The 19201-nt window shown below is 40.4% G+C and overlaps 1 protein-coding gene across 4 annotated transcripts in view; it reads left to right on the top strand.

Annotated features, from left to right (window-relative positions):
* The window catches only part of EML1 (EMAP like 1), a 222856-nt gene that overhangs the window by 165522 nt on the left and 38133 nt on the right, over nucleotides 1-19201 (top strand). For all 4 annotated transcript variants that reach the window (XR_005449835.1, XM_038744310.1, XM_038744319.1 and 1 more), the window contains 4 exons: nucleotides 5468-5496; nucleotides 9220-9349; nucleotides 17694-17843; nucleotides 18578-18647. Coding sequence is in view for 3 of the 4 variants with exons in the window: in XM_038744310.1 (XP_038600238.1) it covers nucleotides 5468-5496; nucleotides 9220-9349; nucleotides 17694-17843; nucleotides 18578-18647 (379 nt within the window). In the remaining variant the exon portion in view is untranslated. The remainder of the gene's footprint in view (nucleotides 1-5467; nucleotides 5497-9219; nucleotides 9350-17693; nucleotides 17844-18577; nucleotides 18648-19201) is intronic.

Genomic DNA, 19201 nt, shown 5'->3' with positions numbered 1-19201 from the left:
TGTAATGCCTTGTTATAAAAGCAGCTTAAGAATTGTATTAATTTTCCTATCTTACAGATGACTGTGGTCCATTCTGTAGAAATGGCTTTGAAGTCTTCCTCTAGTATTTCTTTGGCTATTGGGCTTTTTAAATTTGAGTATCATAATGATAGTCTGTTTATATATCAAAAAATAATTAAAGTGAAGCCTTTGTCTAGTTAAGGCTCACTCTAGCAGTCACTTTCTTATCAGAGGATTATGCTAACAAAATGACAGGACCCATGGAAATAAGGCTGGAGGCGGATGCATAGTAATTAATATAGGGGAACAGACACAGCTTGTGCATGTAATACTTGGTATGTGGCTCTTGGCCCCTCCAAATGCAGAACGAGCTCATGCAAGTTGACCCAAAATATTTAGATCCTGGCAGCCCTTACCTCTTGGCTCTGTCACTGGCCATCTGATTTTTATTAAGAATTTCCAAAAAGAGAATCTGGATTATGCAAACTTCAACTCTGTTTTATCTCTTAAATCCTTCGTCTTTTGTTAACGTGCTGGGTAAATATTTCCATGAGAAATACTGAGAGGGGAAGATAAATTGCTTTTATCAAAAGGTGCTCCTGTAGGGAATTTTCTTTCTGAAAGGAGAGGCAACAATTACTAATAATATTCTAAAAATAACTTCTGCCACCCAAGTTTACATATTTTCAAGGGTTTGGATTCTTTGGAAGAATAAGAGAGAGGGGAATCAGGTTGTAGAAGGTGGAGATATTTTTCTTTTAATGGCTTTTGTTAAGCATGTACCATGTGTCAGACACTGTACCAAGTGCTGGGGTAGATACAAGTTAATCCGGTTGGACAAAGTCCATGTCCCATATGGGGCTCATAGTCTTAATCATTTTACAGATGAGGGAACTGAGGCCTAGGAAAGTGAAGTGACTTGCCTAAGGTCACACAGCAGGCACCTGGCAGAGCTGAGATTAGAACCCAGGTCCTTCTGACTCTCAGGCCCATACTCTATCCATTAGGCCATGCTGCTTCTCATTGGGCCCATTCCTCCAAAAGGAAGGAAACAGCTGGAGGAAGAGGAGGGAACAAATGGTTAGATGAACTGTGGTGGCTGGGGGCAGACCAAAGCCATGAATAGACGGTGATCAAAATACTAAAGCCGGATCTTTTTAGGCATCCTTTAAGGATCCTTCTGTGGGCAAAATCTGATTCTTACTTGCTACATTTTCAGTTTCAGCATTCACTCTGAGATCCCTGTTATTAGCTGGTGTGGAAAACTAATAGACGGTGAGCTCGTTATGGGCAGGGAACATGTCTGCTAATTCTGTTATACTTTCCCAAGCGCTTAGCACAGTGCCCTGCACATGGTAAGCGCTCAATAAATATGATTGATTTATGTAAAAATGCGCATAACCTGGAAGTCAACTTGAGGAGAAAAAAACATTTTTTGGTTCCTTTTTTTAGAAATTAACCCTGGGCTTGGTTAGAAAGAACAGAAACAATTTACATTTTAATACATGAGTATTTTTCATCTTTTTAAAAAATATCATATCGAATATTTACTTAGTAAAGTTAGTACACATCGTAAAATTGTCAAGGGACTTGGAAGAGTTGACAGAGGTAGCAAGAGAAGTGGCCTCTTTCAAGGACTGGTAAGGCCTGCTGCAAAGCCTGGCATGGAACAGACCTGACCTGGCCCACAGCTGGATGATCACTCACCCGTTTTTGTATTGGACAGTCTGTTCTCAACTGGTTTGTCCCCTGGCTGTTACTGGCACAGCACTTGGTTTAGTGTCACCTGTTGCCCCTCCTGCCGGAGTTGCCAGTGCTATACCATGGAACAACCATTCAGGTTTGGCAAATTTCCACAAATAACCTTCTGACATGTGAGTCCCGGTGAAGCCCTTGCGTAATGTACATAGCCTATGTTGTAGCATGTCTGCTACTTGGGTCATGGTCAGGGCAAGACTGATTGTCATCAATTTCAGAAGAAAAAAAATTGGCGTCACCAGAAGTGGGCCAAAATACAAAAACGAGTCATTCCCACAAGGTAGTCTCACCCTGGTTTTAATTTTTATTAGTTATTAGTGTTTATCGAATTACAAATGGAGGAGAGAGGAATTCATTGTCATATTTATTGAGTGCTTACTGTGTGCGGAGCACTGTACTAAGTGCTTGGGAAAGTACAATACAGCAATAAAGAGAGACAGTCCGTGCCCACAATGAGCTCGCATTGACAAAAGGGTATCCAGAATTCCGTACAGGATTGCCAAAACAATCTGTATGATTCACAGACAGTCCATAAAAATGAGCTAAAATTGGTCACATCTGTAAAGACTGAAAGAACATTTGCACTTCCATAAATACGATCAGTAGCCACCAGACTGGGGAGCTGAGGAATTCTTCCAGGGTGTCATCGCTGCTACCGCAGCCTCATCCACTTTGCCACCCCCTCCTCATCGAAATCCAGACATCCCAGTGTCAAGTGGTTGTACACAGAGTTTGTTGTGGGGCTGGCCAGCTGGCCCCATGCGGACAGCCCCTGCTGCTGAACCTCCCCCAGAACTCCAGCTCTCAGTTGCTTTTTCTCTTCAGCTCTTGGCCAAAATTATAAAATTAATTTTAAAAAAAGCTTGAAAGGCAGTATTTTTCTTAGTACTATGTGCAAAACAGTCCACTCCTGTGGCTTAATGTAATCAAAGTCACTCCTACTGGAATCGCCAATGCCCGGCAAAGCAGCCTTTGCCAAAGCCCTCTTTGCAATTGTTGAAAAGATCAGCAGTTTTGCATTAGGGAAAACCATGCTACAAAGGAATAAAATGGTATGTTGCACTTCAAAATAACTGAGGAAAAAAGAAACCCTACAAAACATTGATTCATTGGCAAGTCCACAACTTATACTGCAGTATTTCTCAAATGATTAATGAGATCTTGGTGGCTTAAAAGTGTCCATGTAGCACCACCTATTGGCGATAATTCAGTTTTATAGACCTTTTAACACACTTAGTCCGAGTGAATTTAGCTAGGGGTTTTGTTTGGCCCTCTTTGAACTGGAGCTTTTTTCTAATCAAAAGACAGTGTAGTAGTTCAAAATTGGATAAAGTATTATGTAAATGACAAAATAAATTGAGTTTGCCGAACTGAGTATAATTCAAATGCAATTTTTATTGCAGTTAGTGTATTAGGGTATCATCAGTCAATGCAATTTATTGAGCCATACAAAGTCCTGTATGAAGTGCTTGGAAAAGTACAGCAGAAACAGAACACGTGTTCCCTGCTCACAAAGAGCCTATTCTGTAATGGGGAAAATAGATAATCAGAATCATGTACAAGTATTGGGAGCAGAAAGAATAATTATAGGTAGTAGAGAAAATATTTACTGTGAGCCCCAGTGTGGGACAGGGACCTGATTATCCTGTAGATATTCCAGTGCTTAGCCCAGTGCTTGGCATCTAGTAAGGGATTAACAAATGCTACTATTATTATTATTATTATTATTATCATCATCACTAGTATTGTTAAAGTATTAGAATAAATCAGGATGAATAAGCAAATGTATAATTGAGTATATGTATAAACATTTCCTGAGGGTGGATATAATCAGAAGGAGTAGGAGTAATAGTATCGATTAAACTCCTACTGTGTGCAAAATGGGAAAAAGCATAAGTTTGAGAATTAGACATGGCCACTGCCCGACACGGAATTCATAAACTAAGAACAAGACGGGAGAAGTCACTGGCAAAAGGAGAGTAAAGAAAGGTGAAACAATAAAAGCTCCAAAACAACATAAAAGACAAGTACAATGATAAATACACAAACAAATACTTAAAGCAACTTGGCCTAGTGGAAGGATGCCTGGGTGTCAGAGAATTTGGGTTCTAATCCCAGCTCTGCCGCTTGTGAGCCCTGTGATCATGGTCAATTCACTTAACTTCTCTGTGCCTCAGCTTCCTCAAATGTTCAATGGAGACTGAACACCTGTCCTCCCTCCTACTTAGACTGTGAGTCCCATGTGGACCAGAGACTGTGTCCAGCCTGTTTAACTGGTGCCTACCCCAGTGATTAGAACATCTCTTGGCGCATAGTAAGTGCTTAACAAAGACCATAAAGAGCATTATGTGCTGGAACTAGAGGAGCAGGTTTTCAGACTCCTGACAGATCAGAGTCCAACAGTTACAGTAGTTACAAGCACCTTTAAAAGCCTTCCCAGGGTTCACTGAGCATGTTCAGTGGACATGCTCTTATTCCTTCCCCTCTGTACCATAGAGGAACAAAGCAAAGACTGTTAGGAAGTCCTGATGTTGTTGGGGCACTTAATTACCTAGTGCTAAGAGTGGTTTTTGGTTTGATGTGAAGGGAGTGGGTTCATCTTCCTGGAGGAAGTCTGCTTTCAGGATGCCTTTGAAAGTGGAGAGAGGTGTGTTCTGGCAGGGTCAGGAGCAAGATACGGTTAGAGTTGAGTTTGGGAGGAGCAAGGACTGCATGTTGGGGAAGAAGTAGGTAAAGAGAGCTGATATGTAAGATGGAGAAAACCCGTGGAGAGTCCTGTAATCAGTGGTAAAAAGTTTTGGTTTGATACCGAAGGAGTTGGGTAGTAATGGGAGGTTTTTGAAGATGGAAAGGTGTGCACTGTATAAGCTCTTACTTGTTGAAGTGTGCAGAATAAAAGATTTTCTTGAAGAGTGGGGTTGTATTTTAATTTGTTTAACATCTAGTTAATTGACTAGTATCTACGTTTTATGCAAATATCAATTGTTCAAAGAAAAATTATTTTCAGAGTTATCATTATGAAATAACACTTTTGGTGAAATGAGAGAAGTTGCCTGTTAAGTCTGTTTTAAGTAATGTGATGGCCAGGCCCAACCATTTATAATCAGTCAATCAATCAAACAATCAATGGCATTTATTCAGTGCTTACTCTGTGCAGAGCACCCTACTAAACACTTGGGAGAGTGCAGTACAACAGAGTTAGCATTCATGTTACTGGCCCTCAAGGAGCTTACACCCTACAGGGGGAAACAAGAATTAATAAGAATAAATTATGGGTATGTACATAAGTACTGTGGGAATGAGGGTGGAGTGAATATCAAGTCCCAAAGGGTTACAGATCTGCATGCAAGGGCAACACAGAAGGGAGAGGAAGTTGGGGAAAAGAGGGCTTAACTGGCCTTAATTAAACTATGAATAATCTATATCTTTAACTTGTAATTTTCTTCTACCTTTTTGATGTTGTTGGTAGCCTGGCAAATAGATGTTAGAAACTGCCTGAGTACCACTCTGTACTAGCTTCTTACATAAGTCTCCTCCATATTGTAGTCAAATGTGCCAGTAGTGATATATTTGTTATTGTCAGAAATCAAGGGCAAAGACAGTACATGCTGCTCTGTGATGATACTTACTATTGAAATTCATGACCCAGATGCTTTCTGTAACTTATATGTGGATAATCTGTTAAATAAAGTTTGTTTTATTTTCACAGCAAACCCAAGGAACCTATGTTCAGTGCAGGTAGGTTGATTCTATTTTGCCCTTTGGATACCTCCCACTCTGTTCTTTGGAGCTTTAGCTGTAAACTACAGATTAAGCATTGCAGGGAATTGGAAACAGGACTGAAAGTGCTTTTCCCCTCTCAGTCATTGCTACCGTGGTGTCTGCATGGTGGCCGAAGCCTTTGTAGAATGTGTTTGCCATGGCAGTTGAGTTACCGATGGTCAAGTGGTTCAGCTAATAATTGGTACTTTTTCTTGGTCCATTTAACAGCGAAAAGGTCATAGTGACTCTTACCCCTGTAACCGGTCCCTATCAAAACTGGATTTAAGGTACTTGAATAGAGGGCACAGAGGGGAAAGATTGAACTTCCATCTGGGATAACAGTGTTCTTTAGGTGGAATGGTCCAGAGCATCCTGTTCCTCAGTTACTGACAAGGTTTATTTCAAAATACTTAAATTTCTTAAACAGGGAACAAGCGGGAGATTTCCGGTGCATCACATTGTAACCTTTCTTAAAGTAACTTTTCTTTTTCTGTCTCGATTTCCTAAGCTGCAAACTAATAGTTGACATATCTTTTCAGCACATTTTGTTTCAAGGTAGATAGCATTTTAGCATATGAATTTTATTTTAAATTTCATTTGAAATGCAAATAGATTTTAAGTGTTACCTTTTAGAGGAATCCATTCATTTTAGTGAATAAAATAAGCTTTGTTTCAGTCATTTTTTTTCTAAATGAACCATGAAGAAATATAAACGTGAATATTATTTCCTAGTGTATTCCTAGTGTAATTTCATGGTCTATAGAATCTCCCGGAAAAAGATTTTATCTGTAGAAACTCAAAGAACTAGGTATTCAGTCCCTTGGAAAGGAGAAGGTTAGCATCTATCTGAAAACAGCCAGACTTCTGCTAGACCTGGGGTCAGTTCAGTCTTGTACTTGCAATCTCTTGATCTAGCCCTTCTGTCTCTGTAATCCCAAGGGAAACGTCGTGTGACCCACTGCAAAGGTAGGCTTCTCCTCGGAAACCTCATAGCTCTCTAGCCAAAATATGGCCTGGGCTTAAGAAATTTCCTTTTCATACAAGCAAGACTTGCATGAAAGATTTTTCTTTACGAGCCTGTGTTTTATTTTGAATTCAAAGAATCCCCAATTGTCCCCTTAGAGGCACTCTACTGGGGTATAATTTGGATTTTGGTTCACTTTGACCAACGTTTTGAATATTAAAAAAATAAAATGAGCTATATGGCAAATTAAGAGCTTTATGGTAATCCCTGGATGACCCACTTTTTAAACATGATTTGTTGCACTTCTGCTGAAATGTCCCTCCTAATGAGCTTATACAGTTGATTGGTGTTCGCTGTTCTCCTAATGTTTGCCTGAAGAAGCGTTGCTTTTCCTCTGCTAGTTTTGGTAGATGTAGCTTCTCGGAATTACCATTGCTCAATGCCCGTAATTAAATTCAGAGCTTTTTTCTCAGGTCAGTAATGTCAAATTTTATTATAATTACTCCGAAATCCTTCACTGACCCATTAACATCATAGAACCAATGTGTACATTTCATGTGTGTGGATTATCTGTTTTTTTTATTGTTGTTGAAATGTGGTTTTTTTCCATATTCTCACTAACCCTGCATTCTGTGGACGTTGGCTCAGTCAATCAATCAATCAGTTGTATTTATTGAGCACTTACTGTGTGCAGAGCACTGTACTAAGCGCTTGGGAAGTACAAGTTGTCAACATATAGAGACGGTCCCTACCCAACAGTGGGCTCACAGTCAAAATGGAGGAACTGATTTTCTATTATTTCTATTCTTATGACACCACACATCTGGCACTTGGTGCTTTTTGGTGCTCTGAGGTCCTCACCCAAGAAAAGTATTGGGTTTCTAATGCTTCTGCTCAGTTTGGTTGAGGTCCATCTTACTTAAAGCCACTAAAGCAATTCTGTTTAGCCTAAAATTCATAATTTGAACCTTTGAGCCACAAAGCCTGGTAACTTCCAAAGTGTCCTTAACCCATTTAACGTGACTGTAATGGCTGATACTGAGTTGTCATTAGAGATATGAAACATAAACACTGGCATAATAATCCATCAATATACCACAGCATATTTGGATTCATGATCTTGAATTTTAAGCTGTAATTCCTGCTGCTACAAGCTTGTGATGATCTTTTGGGATGCTTTTTAAGTGTTTTGCGAATGTGAACCCGAGGTCCATTTTTTAAAATGAATTTTCTTTTCTCATGTATTCAATAATAGAATGCCAACCACAGTATTAGTGTTTCAATTACTCTAATTCAACAGCTTAAAAAAAAACCCAAAATGTATAAGGATTTTTTGGTTCGCAGTCTTATTTTTATTATACTCGAGATGCATTTGGGATCTGAAATGCATGAAAACATGCCCAGTGAAATAAAATACAGCAGAACATTTAAAAATGCAGTGCTGTCCTTCATTTAAGGGGAGAATTCTTTCAAAGACCTGAAGAAAGGGTGGTCCATGGGCTTTGCACAAGGATGTTAAAGGTCTGCTTCAAGCAGAGAATGAGGCGGTGGAGGCTGGTTGCTTTTTCTTCTGTGATGCTGGAAAGGGTGACAGTGACCGTGCCTTCAGTCGATCTAGGTGGCAAAGCAGGGTTCCTTGCCCCTAGAACGCTTACAACATCCCCATTGTTAACTTGTACAGGTCTAGCTTGTCCATAGTTATTCTCAATGCAATTTTATGACTTTTGCCCTTCCATTTCCTCTGTGCCCATGACCATTCTATCCAGTAATTCTGCAGATGTCACTGACTCCAAAACTGCTTGATTCGCTTGAGAGCAAGGCTGGATCCCTTGATCTGCTAGTGGAGCAGCAGGAGCCAACACGTTCTGAATCTGGGAAAGCCTCGTCAGAAGTCCACAAGACATTCTCTTTGGCCATGCCAGTTCCCAAAAGTCCCAATCAGAGCTGCATAACATTTGCCAGGTCACCTAGATTTTTAAAGCCCATGAGGTCCCCAAGTCAGTACTTTCAGATCTGTTATTGATATTGATTTACCTCCCTTCTCCGGGATTCCCTTATCGGGAATTCTCAGACCATTGAATGCTTGTTCTACAAAGTTCTGTTTTTGATTTCTTTTCGGATGTCTGTTTGTTCCTACACATGTCTTGTGAATTAAGTTTTAGCTTGTCTTTGAGCACTTACCCCATTTCTTTTGGCATGTATACTAGCATGTGTCTTCAGCTAATTATCTGTGTCACTTGTGTTTGAAACCATCACAATGTTAACGGTAAACCAGGAAATACAAGAATACATTTGAGTTTTCAGTATAGTTCGTGGATCATAATTTTGCGAGTGTGTATTGATTAAAATCAATAAAATGTTTAAGAGGATTTGTAGTTTTTACTTTATTGGTGTTTCTTCAACTGTTTGGACTAACATTTAAGAGTACAATTTCTCCTGTGAACTAATGACCTGAGCTCCTTCCTGTTGTGTTTGGTTTGATGAACAGCTTGAAGTGTGTTGTTTATGCAGACTATGAATGAAAAGTACTGCACCTTTCTTAAAATTGGGGAGTATTTCGAGATTCAACATTTCTGTTCCTTTGGCACAAATTAGAGATGGTATGATGTGAAAGAAGATGTGATGTGTGGTGTTTTCGCTGTTGGGTGATTGGTAGGTCATGGAAATTGATGAAGTTTGTTTTTAAATGTTTCATTGACATAAGTATTGCACTAACAATTTCTGGCTTTTTATAGAGGAAGGATACGTAAAAATGTTTCTTCGTGGACGTCCTGTTACTATGTACATGCCCAAAGATCAAGTGGAAACTTACAATTTGGAAGCAAAAGTAGACCTACCAGCCAAGAGACTTAAATTGGAATGGGTGTATCCTTTATTAACCAAAAGAGTGGTGCTGAAATTTACTGCTGCTAATCCTACATGATAGCTTTGGAAGTACTTATATACAGAAAGATTCTTTTCCAGTATTTGAAATTCAGAGGGAAGATGGAATCTCATTTTGTTCAGTTACATTAGATGATGATGATGGTATTTGTTAAGCGCTTACTATTTGCCAAGCATTGTTCTAAGCGCTGGGGTAGATACAAGGTAATCAGGTCGTCCCACATGGGACTCACAGTCTGAATCCCCATTTTACAGATGAGGTAACTAAGGAACAGAGACATAAAGGTGACTTGCCCAAAGTCACACATCTGATAAGTGGCAGGGCTGGGACTAGAACACATGACCTTTGACTGCCAAGTCTGTGCTCTTTTCACTAAGGCATGCTGCTCCTCTAGCCCTAGTTGGCTTTAATGCATTTAGCAATCAACAGGCACTAAAGGGCAGCATCTTGTCCGTGAGGGTGGTCGGGGTGCCAGGGGAGGAGATGGGGATAGAATGCACACCAAATATCACATTGTCCTCCTCACCAATGAGGAGAAATTAATTGGAGATCTATTATATGAAGACAATCTTTTTGAAAGTGGAATTTGGGATTTTAGTGGAAAGGACAAAATTAAACAAAGAAAATGTTTAGATGTTAACAAGCATAGAGAAAGGGTTGTTCAATGAATGAGGGCCCTAGGGAAAACAGTTGTTGGTGAAAGAGTTGTCCTGGAGGCCCAGATGTTTCTAAGGGAAGCAATTCCTAAAGCTCAAAAAGCATCATGGCAATTGTAGACTCATAAAGCTGGAAGTGACCATTCATTCTTTCATTCAAATTGCATTTATTGTGTGCTTACTACATGCAAATCACTATACTTTCAGTCTAGAGGAAGAGGGAGACAGACATTAATATAAAATGAAAACATCTTATTCTTGTCCCTGTGTCCAAATTCCTCAATGAATAACTGTCCAGTGCAGATGTTTTCTCTTCTCATGAGGAAGCAGTGTGACCTAGTTGAAAGAGCACAGGACTGAGAGTCAGTAGACATGGGTTCAAATCCCAGATTTGCCATTTGCCTGCTCAGTGACCTTGGGCGAGTTACTTAACTTCTATGTCCCTCAGTTTCCGCACCTGTAAAATGGAGATTACGTATTTATTATCCCTCTCCGCTAGACTGGAGCCCTATATGGGAGACGGACTGATTATCTTCTATCACCCCCCAGTACTTAGTCCAGTGCTTGCCACACTGTAAGCACTTAACGGATACATTTTTACTATTATTCTCTCTATCCTTGGTGGAGTAAAATAGAATTAGAACACATGACCCCTGCCCTCAAGGAGTTTACAGTCTGGTGTGGCAGACAAATAAATTACAGATAAGGGAAATAATAAAGTATATAAGATTTGTGTACAAGTACTGAGAGGTTTGTGGAAATTTAAGTAGTTTTAAGTGTTTTGAAAGGGCTGAAGTGGCAGTAAGGAGTGTAAAGAGGTAAGGAGTTGGGAGAGTAATCAAAGACCTTCTGGAGGCAGTGTGATCTAGAGGGCTTTGAAGACGGTAAGAACATTGCTGTGCATGATGTGAAGCAGGGAATTCCAGTTGAGGATAGAAGAGGATATGGGGCATTTGGTCAGTGGTGGGGAAAAATGAGAACAAGGCACAAAGTGGAGGTTAGTTTGAGAAAACAACGAAGTGCCATCATAAGTGCAATGGGAGAAGTAAATAAACAGAAGAAACCTGATAGAGGGCTTTAAACTTGCAGATTATTCAATCGTATTTATTGAGTTCTTACTGTGTGCAGAGCACTGTACTAAGCGCTTGGGAAGTACAAGTTGGCAACGTATATTGACTCCATCGAAGTCCGCCTCTATATCTCTTTTGCCTTCAATACTGTGGACCATTCTCTTCCCCTGGAAACAGTATTTAACCTTGACTTTACTGATACTATCCTGATTCTCCTTCTGGTTCTCTGACCACTCCTTCTCGGTCTCTTTTTCAATCTCCTTCTCTGTATTTCACCACCTACTGTGGGGGTCCCTCAAGAATCTGGTCTGGCTACCCTTTGCTTCTCCAACTTCACATACTTCCTTGGAGAACTCATTTGCTTCCACAGCTTCAGATACCATCAACCTACAAATGATTCCCAAATCTACAACTCCAGCCCTGACCTCTCTCCTTCCTGCCTCCAGGCCATCTCCCACCAGTGCCTCAAATAATGTGGCCAAAACATAACTCCTCATCTTCGCACCCAAACCGTCTTCTCCCCATAACTTTTCCATGACTCTGGACAATATCACCAACCTCCCTGTCTCACAAGCCCATAACCTTGGTAGTATCCTCGACTCATCTCTCATTCAACATACATATTTAGTTTGTCAACAGATCATCTGTTCTACTTTGGCAACATCCCTAGAATCTTCCCTTTCCTCTCCATCCAAACTCCATCTGCTACTACACTTTTCCAAGCACTTATCCTATCCCGCCTTGACTGGTGCATCAGCTTCCTTGAAAGCTCCCTGCCTCCTGTCTTTCCCCCCTCCAGTCCATACCTCACTCTGCTTCCCAGATCATTTATTTCTTTAAAAAGTACAGTCCATATCTCCCCACTCCTCAAGAGCCTCCAATCGTTGCCCATACACCTCTGCATGTCAGAACCTCCTTACCATGGCCTGTAAAGCACTCAATCAGCTCTGCCCCTCTTAACTTACCTCGTTGATCTCTAATTACAGCCCAACACTGACATTTCACTCTTCTAACACCAACCTACTCTCTGTGCATCAGTCTCTTCTATCACACCACCATCCCCTTGTCATGTCCTCCCCCTGGCCAGGAACTTCCTCCCTCTTCATATCTGGCAGATCACCATTCATCCCATCTTCAGAGCCCTTCTAAAATCACTTCTCTTCCAAGAATCCTTCCCTGTCCAAGCTCTTATTTCCCCTCCGTGCCCTGCCTTCTGTGCTGCCTACACACTCAGATCTTTACTCCTTAAGCACTTGATATTCACCCTCCCTATCAGTCCCACGACACTTATGCACATAATCTAACACTCTGCCATTTCCTCTATCTGTTATTTATTTTACCATCTATCCCCCCCCTTATAAACGTTCAGATTCATGTGGGCAGGGACTGTGTCTATGGATGCTATTGTATTACACTTTCTCAGGAGCTTAGAACAGTGCTCTGCACACAGTAAATACCAATCAATATGAGTAAATACCACTGATTGACTCCTAGACAAACCCCTGGAGTTGAACATTGCAGCGACAAATATGTATTAAATGTATGGTAAGATAGGGATAAAATCAAAAAGATATGAGATATACCATGCAATAGGCCTAAGGATATTAATTTAATATTATTTAAATGTATCAAATACAATAGAAGTGCAAAGAAAATCCCATATGAAAAGCAAAAATGAATCTAAGAGATGATTAAAAGTTAGTGGTTGCTTTTCCATTCCAGTTTTTATATTTAAAGAAAGGTCATCTGCAATCTAATAGGCAAAGCAGATCAGTTCTGGGGAGGATAGACAAGAGTGCCAGCTAGACTAAGGAGTGAGTTAAATACTTTTAAACAAATTTAGGACCTTAAAGTTTACAATGTTGTATGAGTCACTGGAAAAAAACTGGCTGAAGTAATTGCAGATTCTTTCAAGAACTCACTGGGATTGGTAAAGTGACTTCCTTCAAAAAAGGAACCAATTTTAAAAACTGGGAAAAAGATACTTGCCCAGCACCAACTTGAAAAGTGAGCAGCATGTCCCAGTGGAAAAAGCACAGGCCTGGGAATCAGAGGTCCTGAGTTCTAATCCTAGTTCCGCCACTTGTCTGATGTGTGTGACTTTGCACAAGTTACTTCTCTGTCCTCAGTTACCTCATCTCTAGTATGGGGCTAATACAATCTGATTAGCTTGTATAGTAATAATAATGATGATGGCATTTATTAAGCGCTTACTATGTGCAAAGCACTGTTCTAAGCACTGGGAAGGTTACAAGATGATCAGGTTGTCCCATGGAGGGCTCACAGTCTTCATCCCCATTTTACAGATGAGGAAACTGAGGCCCAGAGAAGTTAAGTGACTTGCCCAAAGTCACACAGCTGACAATTGGCAGAGCCGGGATTTGAACCCATGACCTCTGACTTCAAAGCCCGGGCTCTTTTCCACTGAGCCACGCTGCTTCTCTACCCCAGCACTTAGTACACTGCCTGGAACAATGTAAGCACTTAGTAAATACCATTAAGGGAGGAAACAAAGTTCAATTACTATTCCACAGTTATTGATCGATACCAGTAGCTTTTCCTTCATTCCATATGCTTGGTGGTTGACCACCAAAGGGAAAGCAAGATTGGAATTCAAAATTGGCAAGTTGGAGAAGTTGCCAGAAATAAGATGAAAGCCAAGTGCTTCATTTAGAAAAGAGAAATGAACAACACAGGAGCAAAGTGAAGTATATACAGCGATTTGGAAGTGTTGCAGAAAAGGGCTTGCGGGCTTTAGGGTACAAAGAACGAAAGAATTAGCAATGTAATGTTTATGCCTGTGGTTTCTTTTAATAATAAAGCAGTATAAAAGGAAGGAATTTTGATGAGTCAACTTTAGGGTTTCAGAATATGAGCAATCTGTAAAACTTGGAGTGAATCCAGAACAGAGCCACAAAAGTATGAAATTATTAAAATGTGGAAAGTAGAATCTGGAAGGAAAGGAATTTGGATCAGTGCTGTGGAGAAGAAAAGAATTGAGGGTTTTAGTAATTCATGTCTACAAGCTTGTATAGATTTAAAGAAACAGCATGGCTCAGTGGAAAGAGCACAGGCTTTGGAATCAGAGGTCATGGGTTCAAATCCCAGTTCCGCCAATTGTCAGCTGTATGACTTGGGGCAACTTCTCTGTGCCTCAGTTACCTCATCTGTAAAATGGGGATTAAGATTGTGAGCCCCCCGTGGGATAACCGTATCACCTTGTAATTTAGAAGAGTGCTTTGCATAGTAAGCACTTAATAAATGCCATCATTATTATTATTATTATTATTATTATTTATTAAAGGGGAATGAGCAGTGATTCTACATACACAGTAAGAAGGGGATTAAATTGCACCAAGAGAGTTGTTAGACAAAAATATAGGCTTTTCTAGGGTTCTTTTGGCCATGAGCATAGGAAATAGGTTAAGAGAGCTTCAGATATTAGAGTAGACAGGCATATATCTCTGGAAGCATCTTAAGTCAGGCATCAGCAATCTAAATGCAGCTGCTGCCGACCCAGGCTTCACATGGTGCTGTGGGCCTGAGCAGAGGCAAAAGTGGACAGGTGAGGGGCCAGTGAGGAGAGGAGCACAGAGGAGGTAAAAGTCCCCAGAGAAACTACCGTGAAGCTGCTTGAGAAGCAGCCTGGCTTAATGGATAGAGCATGGGCCTGGGAGACAAAAGGACCTGGATTCTAATCCTGACTCTGCCACTTGTCTGCTGTGTCATCTTGGACAAGTCACATAACTTCTCTGAGCCTCAGTTACCTCATCTGTAAAATGTGGATTTAGAGTGTGAGCCCAATGTGGGAAAGGGATTGGGTCAAACCTGATTATTTTGTATCTATCCCAGTGCTTAGAAAAGTGCTTGGCACATAGTGCTTAGCAAGTACTATTATTAGTATTGTTATTAGTAGTAGTAGTAGTAGTAGTAGTAGTAGTAGTAACTGGGAATAGTGAGGCAGGCCCAGAAAAGGGCATTGAACCCTCAGCCTTAGGCAGATGGGTGGCTTGGTGGGCCATTCTCTACCACGTCGGCTGGGGGTTGCTGACTCCTGTTTTACGTCTGAGGACTGGAATACATTTCTCCCATAAACATTTACTTCGGCTAAATCAAGCAATCCAAGCTTGGAATTTTGCAGTTCAATTCTGGTTCACGTGTCCAAAATGATTCGGTTTCAGTTCAAGCTAGGAGGAAGAGTCAGAGTAGAAGCTTGTCTTTGTCTACTTCCAATTCAAGTTTCTAAGTCCCTTAAAACAATGGTTCCTATTCAAGAAGTATCTTCTTTTAAAAATATTAGTTTTTTTCATCACCAAAGTTGGTTATATAAATAGAATTAAACTTCAAATGAGGAGGTTTTGAACTTCCCCACCACTCAAAGAATACTAAAAAGGTGCCCACCAATAACTGGTATATAGCTGTTTCTTTAAACCAAAATTTCAACTTAATGAAGGCTTTCTTCCACTCTGAAGGATTTGCCTGATTCAGAAAAAAAGCATCAGACACCACCCAGGACAGAAAGAATTAAACAAGTTAAAAATCCTTTCATGAAAGCTCCAAATTGAATTTGTTGTCTGGGAGATTTAAGGCTTTAAATGATGAGTGCCTAGAGACTGTATGAGGTAATTTTGGGCAAATTTTTTCATCAGTGTTATTTTGGTCTGTGTATCATTATTAGAAGTATCTTATGAAAAGGAGCTATAAGAATAAGCTATAAGAATAAGCTATAAGTACAGTTTTGCCAGGAGCTATAAGAATCACTCCTGAATGTTTTAGGTCTTGGTGGATCAATCAATCAGAAGTATTTACTGAGTCCTTAATATGTTCAGAGCATGACTGAGCTCTTGGGAGAATACAGTAGAGGTAAAAGACAGTGCCCCTGTCCTCAAGGAGCTTCTAGTATAACATTCATTCATTCAATCGTATTTATTGAGCGCTTACTGTGTGCAGAGCACTGTACTAAGCTCTTGGGAAGTACAAGTTGGCAACGTATAGAGACGGTCCCTACCCAACAGTGGGCTCACATGGGCTCACAGTCTAGAAGGGGGAGAGAGACAACAACAACAAAAAACCCAAAACATATTAACAAAATAAAATAAATAGAATAAATATGTACAAGTAAAATAAATAGAGTAATAAATACGTACAAACATATATGCATATATACAGGTGCTGTGGGGAGGGGAAGGAGGTAAGGTAACAGAAGGCTGTCAGAATAAAGTAGGCAAATCGCTAGGTGGTTATACATGCAAACTAGGTGGCGTGTATTGAATCGATATAATTTAAAGAGGAAGAAACTAATTGGGGAATAGCCTCTACCTACTCCAGAAGGGCCTTGAAGATCGGGAGAGCTGTGGTCTGGTGGGTTTGAAGAGGGAAGGGGCTCCAGGCAGGAGGAAGAACACAAGCAAGGAGTTAGAAGAAGGAAAGATGAGAGCAAGACACAGTAAGCAAATTAGCTTGGGAGGAATGAAAACTGGGTTCCAATGGAACAATAGGCCTGATGGGCCTTAAAGCCAGGGCCCAAAATTTCCACAGGGCAGAGAGGAATGGGCAACCATTCATTACTTCAATCATATTTGTTGAGTGCTTACTGTGTGCAGAGCACTGTACTAAGTGCTTGGAAAGTACAATTCAGCAACAAAGAGAGACAGTCCCTGCCCACACCGAGTTTACAGTCTAGAAGGGAGAAAACAGACATCAAAACAAGAACACAGGCATCAATATAAATAGAATTATAGATATATACATATGAACATAAGTGCTCTGGGGGAGAAGAGCAAAGGTAGCAAGTTGAGGTGACGTGGAAGGGAGGAGGAGCTGAGGAAAAGGGGGGCTTAGTTTATGAGGTTTATGAAAAATGGAGAGATGTATTACTCTACTATTTCCCCTATCCCTTGATCCATTTTAATGGCTGCCTCTCCTTGTGGACTGTAAGCTCCTGGTAGGCAGGGATTGTGTCTACCAACTCAGTTGTATCGTACTTTCCAAAGCGCTTTGTCCAGTGCTCTGCACCTAGTAAGCACTCAGTAAATACCATTGATTGATTGAATGAATGACACTTTAGAAAAAGGATCAGAGAAGCAGAACGAAGTGTGAACTGGAGATAGGGAGACCATCGAGGAGGCTGATGTGTTAGTCTAGTCGTAGTACGGAAGGTGGTGAAGAAAGAGGTTGGAGAAAAACAGTCTGATTAGCTTGTCTCTAACCCAGCCTCTTGGAGGAGACGTGCCTTCAATAAGGCTTTGAAGGTGGGAAGAATAAACTTTACACTCTCCCCGGAGGGTGAATATCTTACTTTTCCTCCATGCTCAATTCCCTCCCTGCTAATTCAGTATGGGACTTAGTGGGGCATGAAACTTTTCAGGCCACGAAAGGACCGTTCCTTTAGTGAATGACATTGCTAGCAGATTGGGACTTGGGCAACAGGGAGGAGTGAACCCTCTCCATCATTATCAATCGATCAATGGTATTTATTGAGTGCTTAGTGTGTACTACACACTTGAGAGTACAATACAGCAGAGCTTGTAGACACATTCCCTGCCCACAGCGAGCTTACGCGTACTGAAAAAGAGATTTTTTCCTGACAAAAACACAAGTTACGGATATCGGGGTCGAGACTGCCGGAACAACCTCTACCTACTCCCGACGGGCGAGACTGTCTACTTCATTGCATCAGTGGTTGTGCTGTACAATGTTGAGGAACAACTTCAGAGACATTACACTGGCCACAACGACGATGTAAAGTGGTAAGTGTTGCGTTACAGACTATTTCATTATTCCTAAAATGAACTTTTAAAATAAATTGGGTATAGACTTGCTATTAACACACGATAAATATATGGGGAGAGGGGAGGAGAGAAAAAGGGAGCAGGGAGAAGTGATCCATACAGTGCTATCCCCTTTGCTCTTTCTCTCACCTCCATCATCTTGTCTTTCGCCTCCTTGACCCTCCATGTACACAACTGCACTAACAGGGTGTCTTCTTTGCACCTGTAGAGAGGCAAAGGCCAGAAGAGTGAATTTGGAGGAAGATGAAGTGGATGGGTGGAATGGACAGCAAACCACTATAGTTTGGAGTGGTTTTCCCTCAGTTGAGGATTTTCCCTCCCTAATTTCCCTCAGTTGAGGATATCATGACTATCTCTTAAAGAATTGTTAACGGCAGTACAATTCCTGTTTCGTTTCTCATCCTTAACGCTTAAAAGAAAGCCCAAACACCCCTACTTGAGGCTTTAAGAAAAGCCCAAAGCACCCCAACTTGGGTTTTGTTCTTCTTTATTGAGAAGTAAAATGATATAAACCGGCCAAATGAAAAATGGAATGATTTGGGGAGAAATGGATGATGAGTGAATTTAGTTGGAGTCCACAGATTGTTTAGAAATGATATTTCTTAGAGGTAAATGTGTATATGTAAATTACACTTGGGATACACTAAAGCTTTCTTCCTAAGTGTATACTTGACAAATATCCCTTTTTCCAGCCTGGCTGTTCATCCTGATAGAATCACCATAGCAACAGGCCAAGTTGCAGGTACATCGAAGGATGGAAAAGTGAGTTAACATTTTTCGTTCTTGGGGTAATGAGCCCATATTTCATAAGAACATTTTTGATGGATATTATTGTATGAGTGCTAGAATTAACATATTCATCCAGTAGGTGCCCAATAAAGGCTGTTGAAGATGATGAACATGTTTGTTTAATGGCTCACTAGAATCATGGCAATTTAAAACCCAATAATTCTAGGAATTCTTAAGGCTCACCTCTCCTTGCAGAAAAGGTTTGGCATCATTGTTTTGAGCTGGTGGTTCTTTGATTTTCAAAATATGTTTTTTCTCATATTTCTAAAATGTACTTGTGCGGAGCCTGATAGAATATTGCCTTGATTAACCAAAAGTATTATTTATAAAACACATTCAATTGTATTTGCAATAAACATAAATAATGCTGTATATCATGCCTGCCTACTATTTTTGAGCATGCTTTTTGACTGAAATGTATTTTAATTCTATACCTAAGTCTACAGGACACTTCCCTCAGAAACATGAAGCTTTCTTTCACAGTTAGGAAATATTTTAATAAAATCATATGGGAGAAAAGTAAATCT

Source organism: Tachyglossus aculeatus, chromosome 1 (assembly GCF_015852505.1).
Source record: "Tachyglossus aculeatus isolate mTacAcu1 chromosome 1, mTacAcu1.pri, whole genome shotgun sequence".
Taxonomy (NCBI): domain Eukaryota; kingdom Metazoa; phylum Chordata; class Mammalia; order Monotremata; family Tachyglossidae; genus Tachyglossus; species Tachyglossus aculeatus.
The sequence above is the reverse complement of the archived record's forward strand: the minus strand, read 5'-3'. Positions and strand labels throughout refer to the sequence as shown.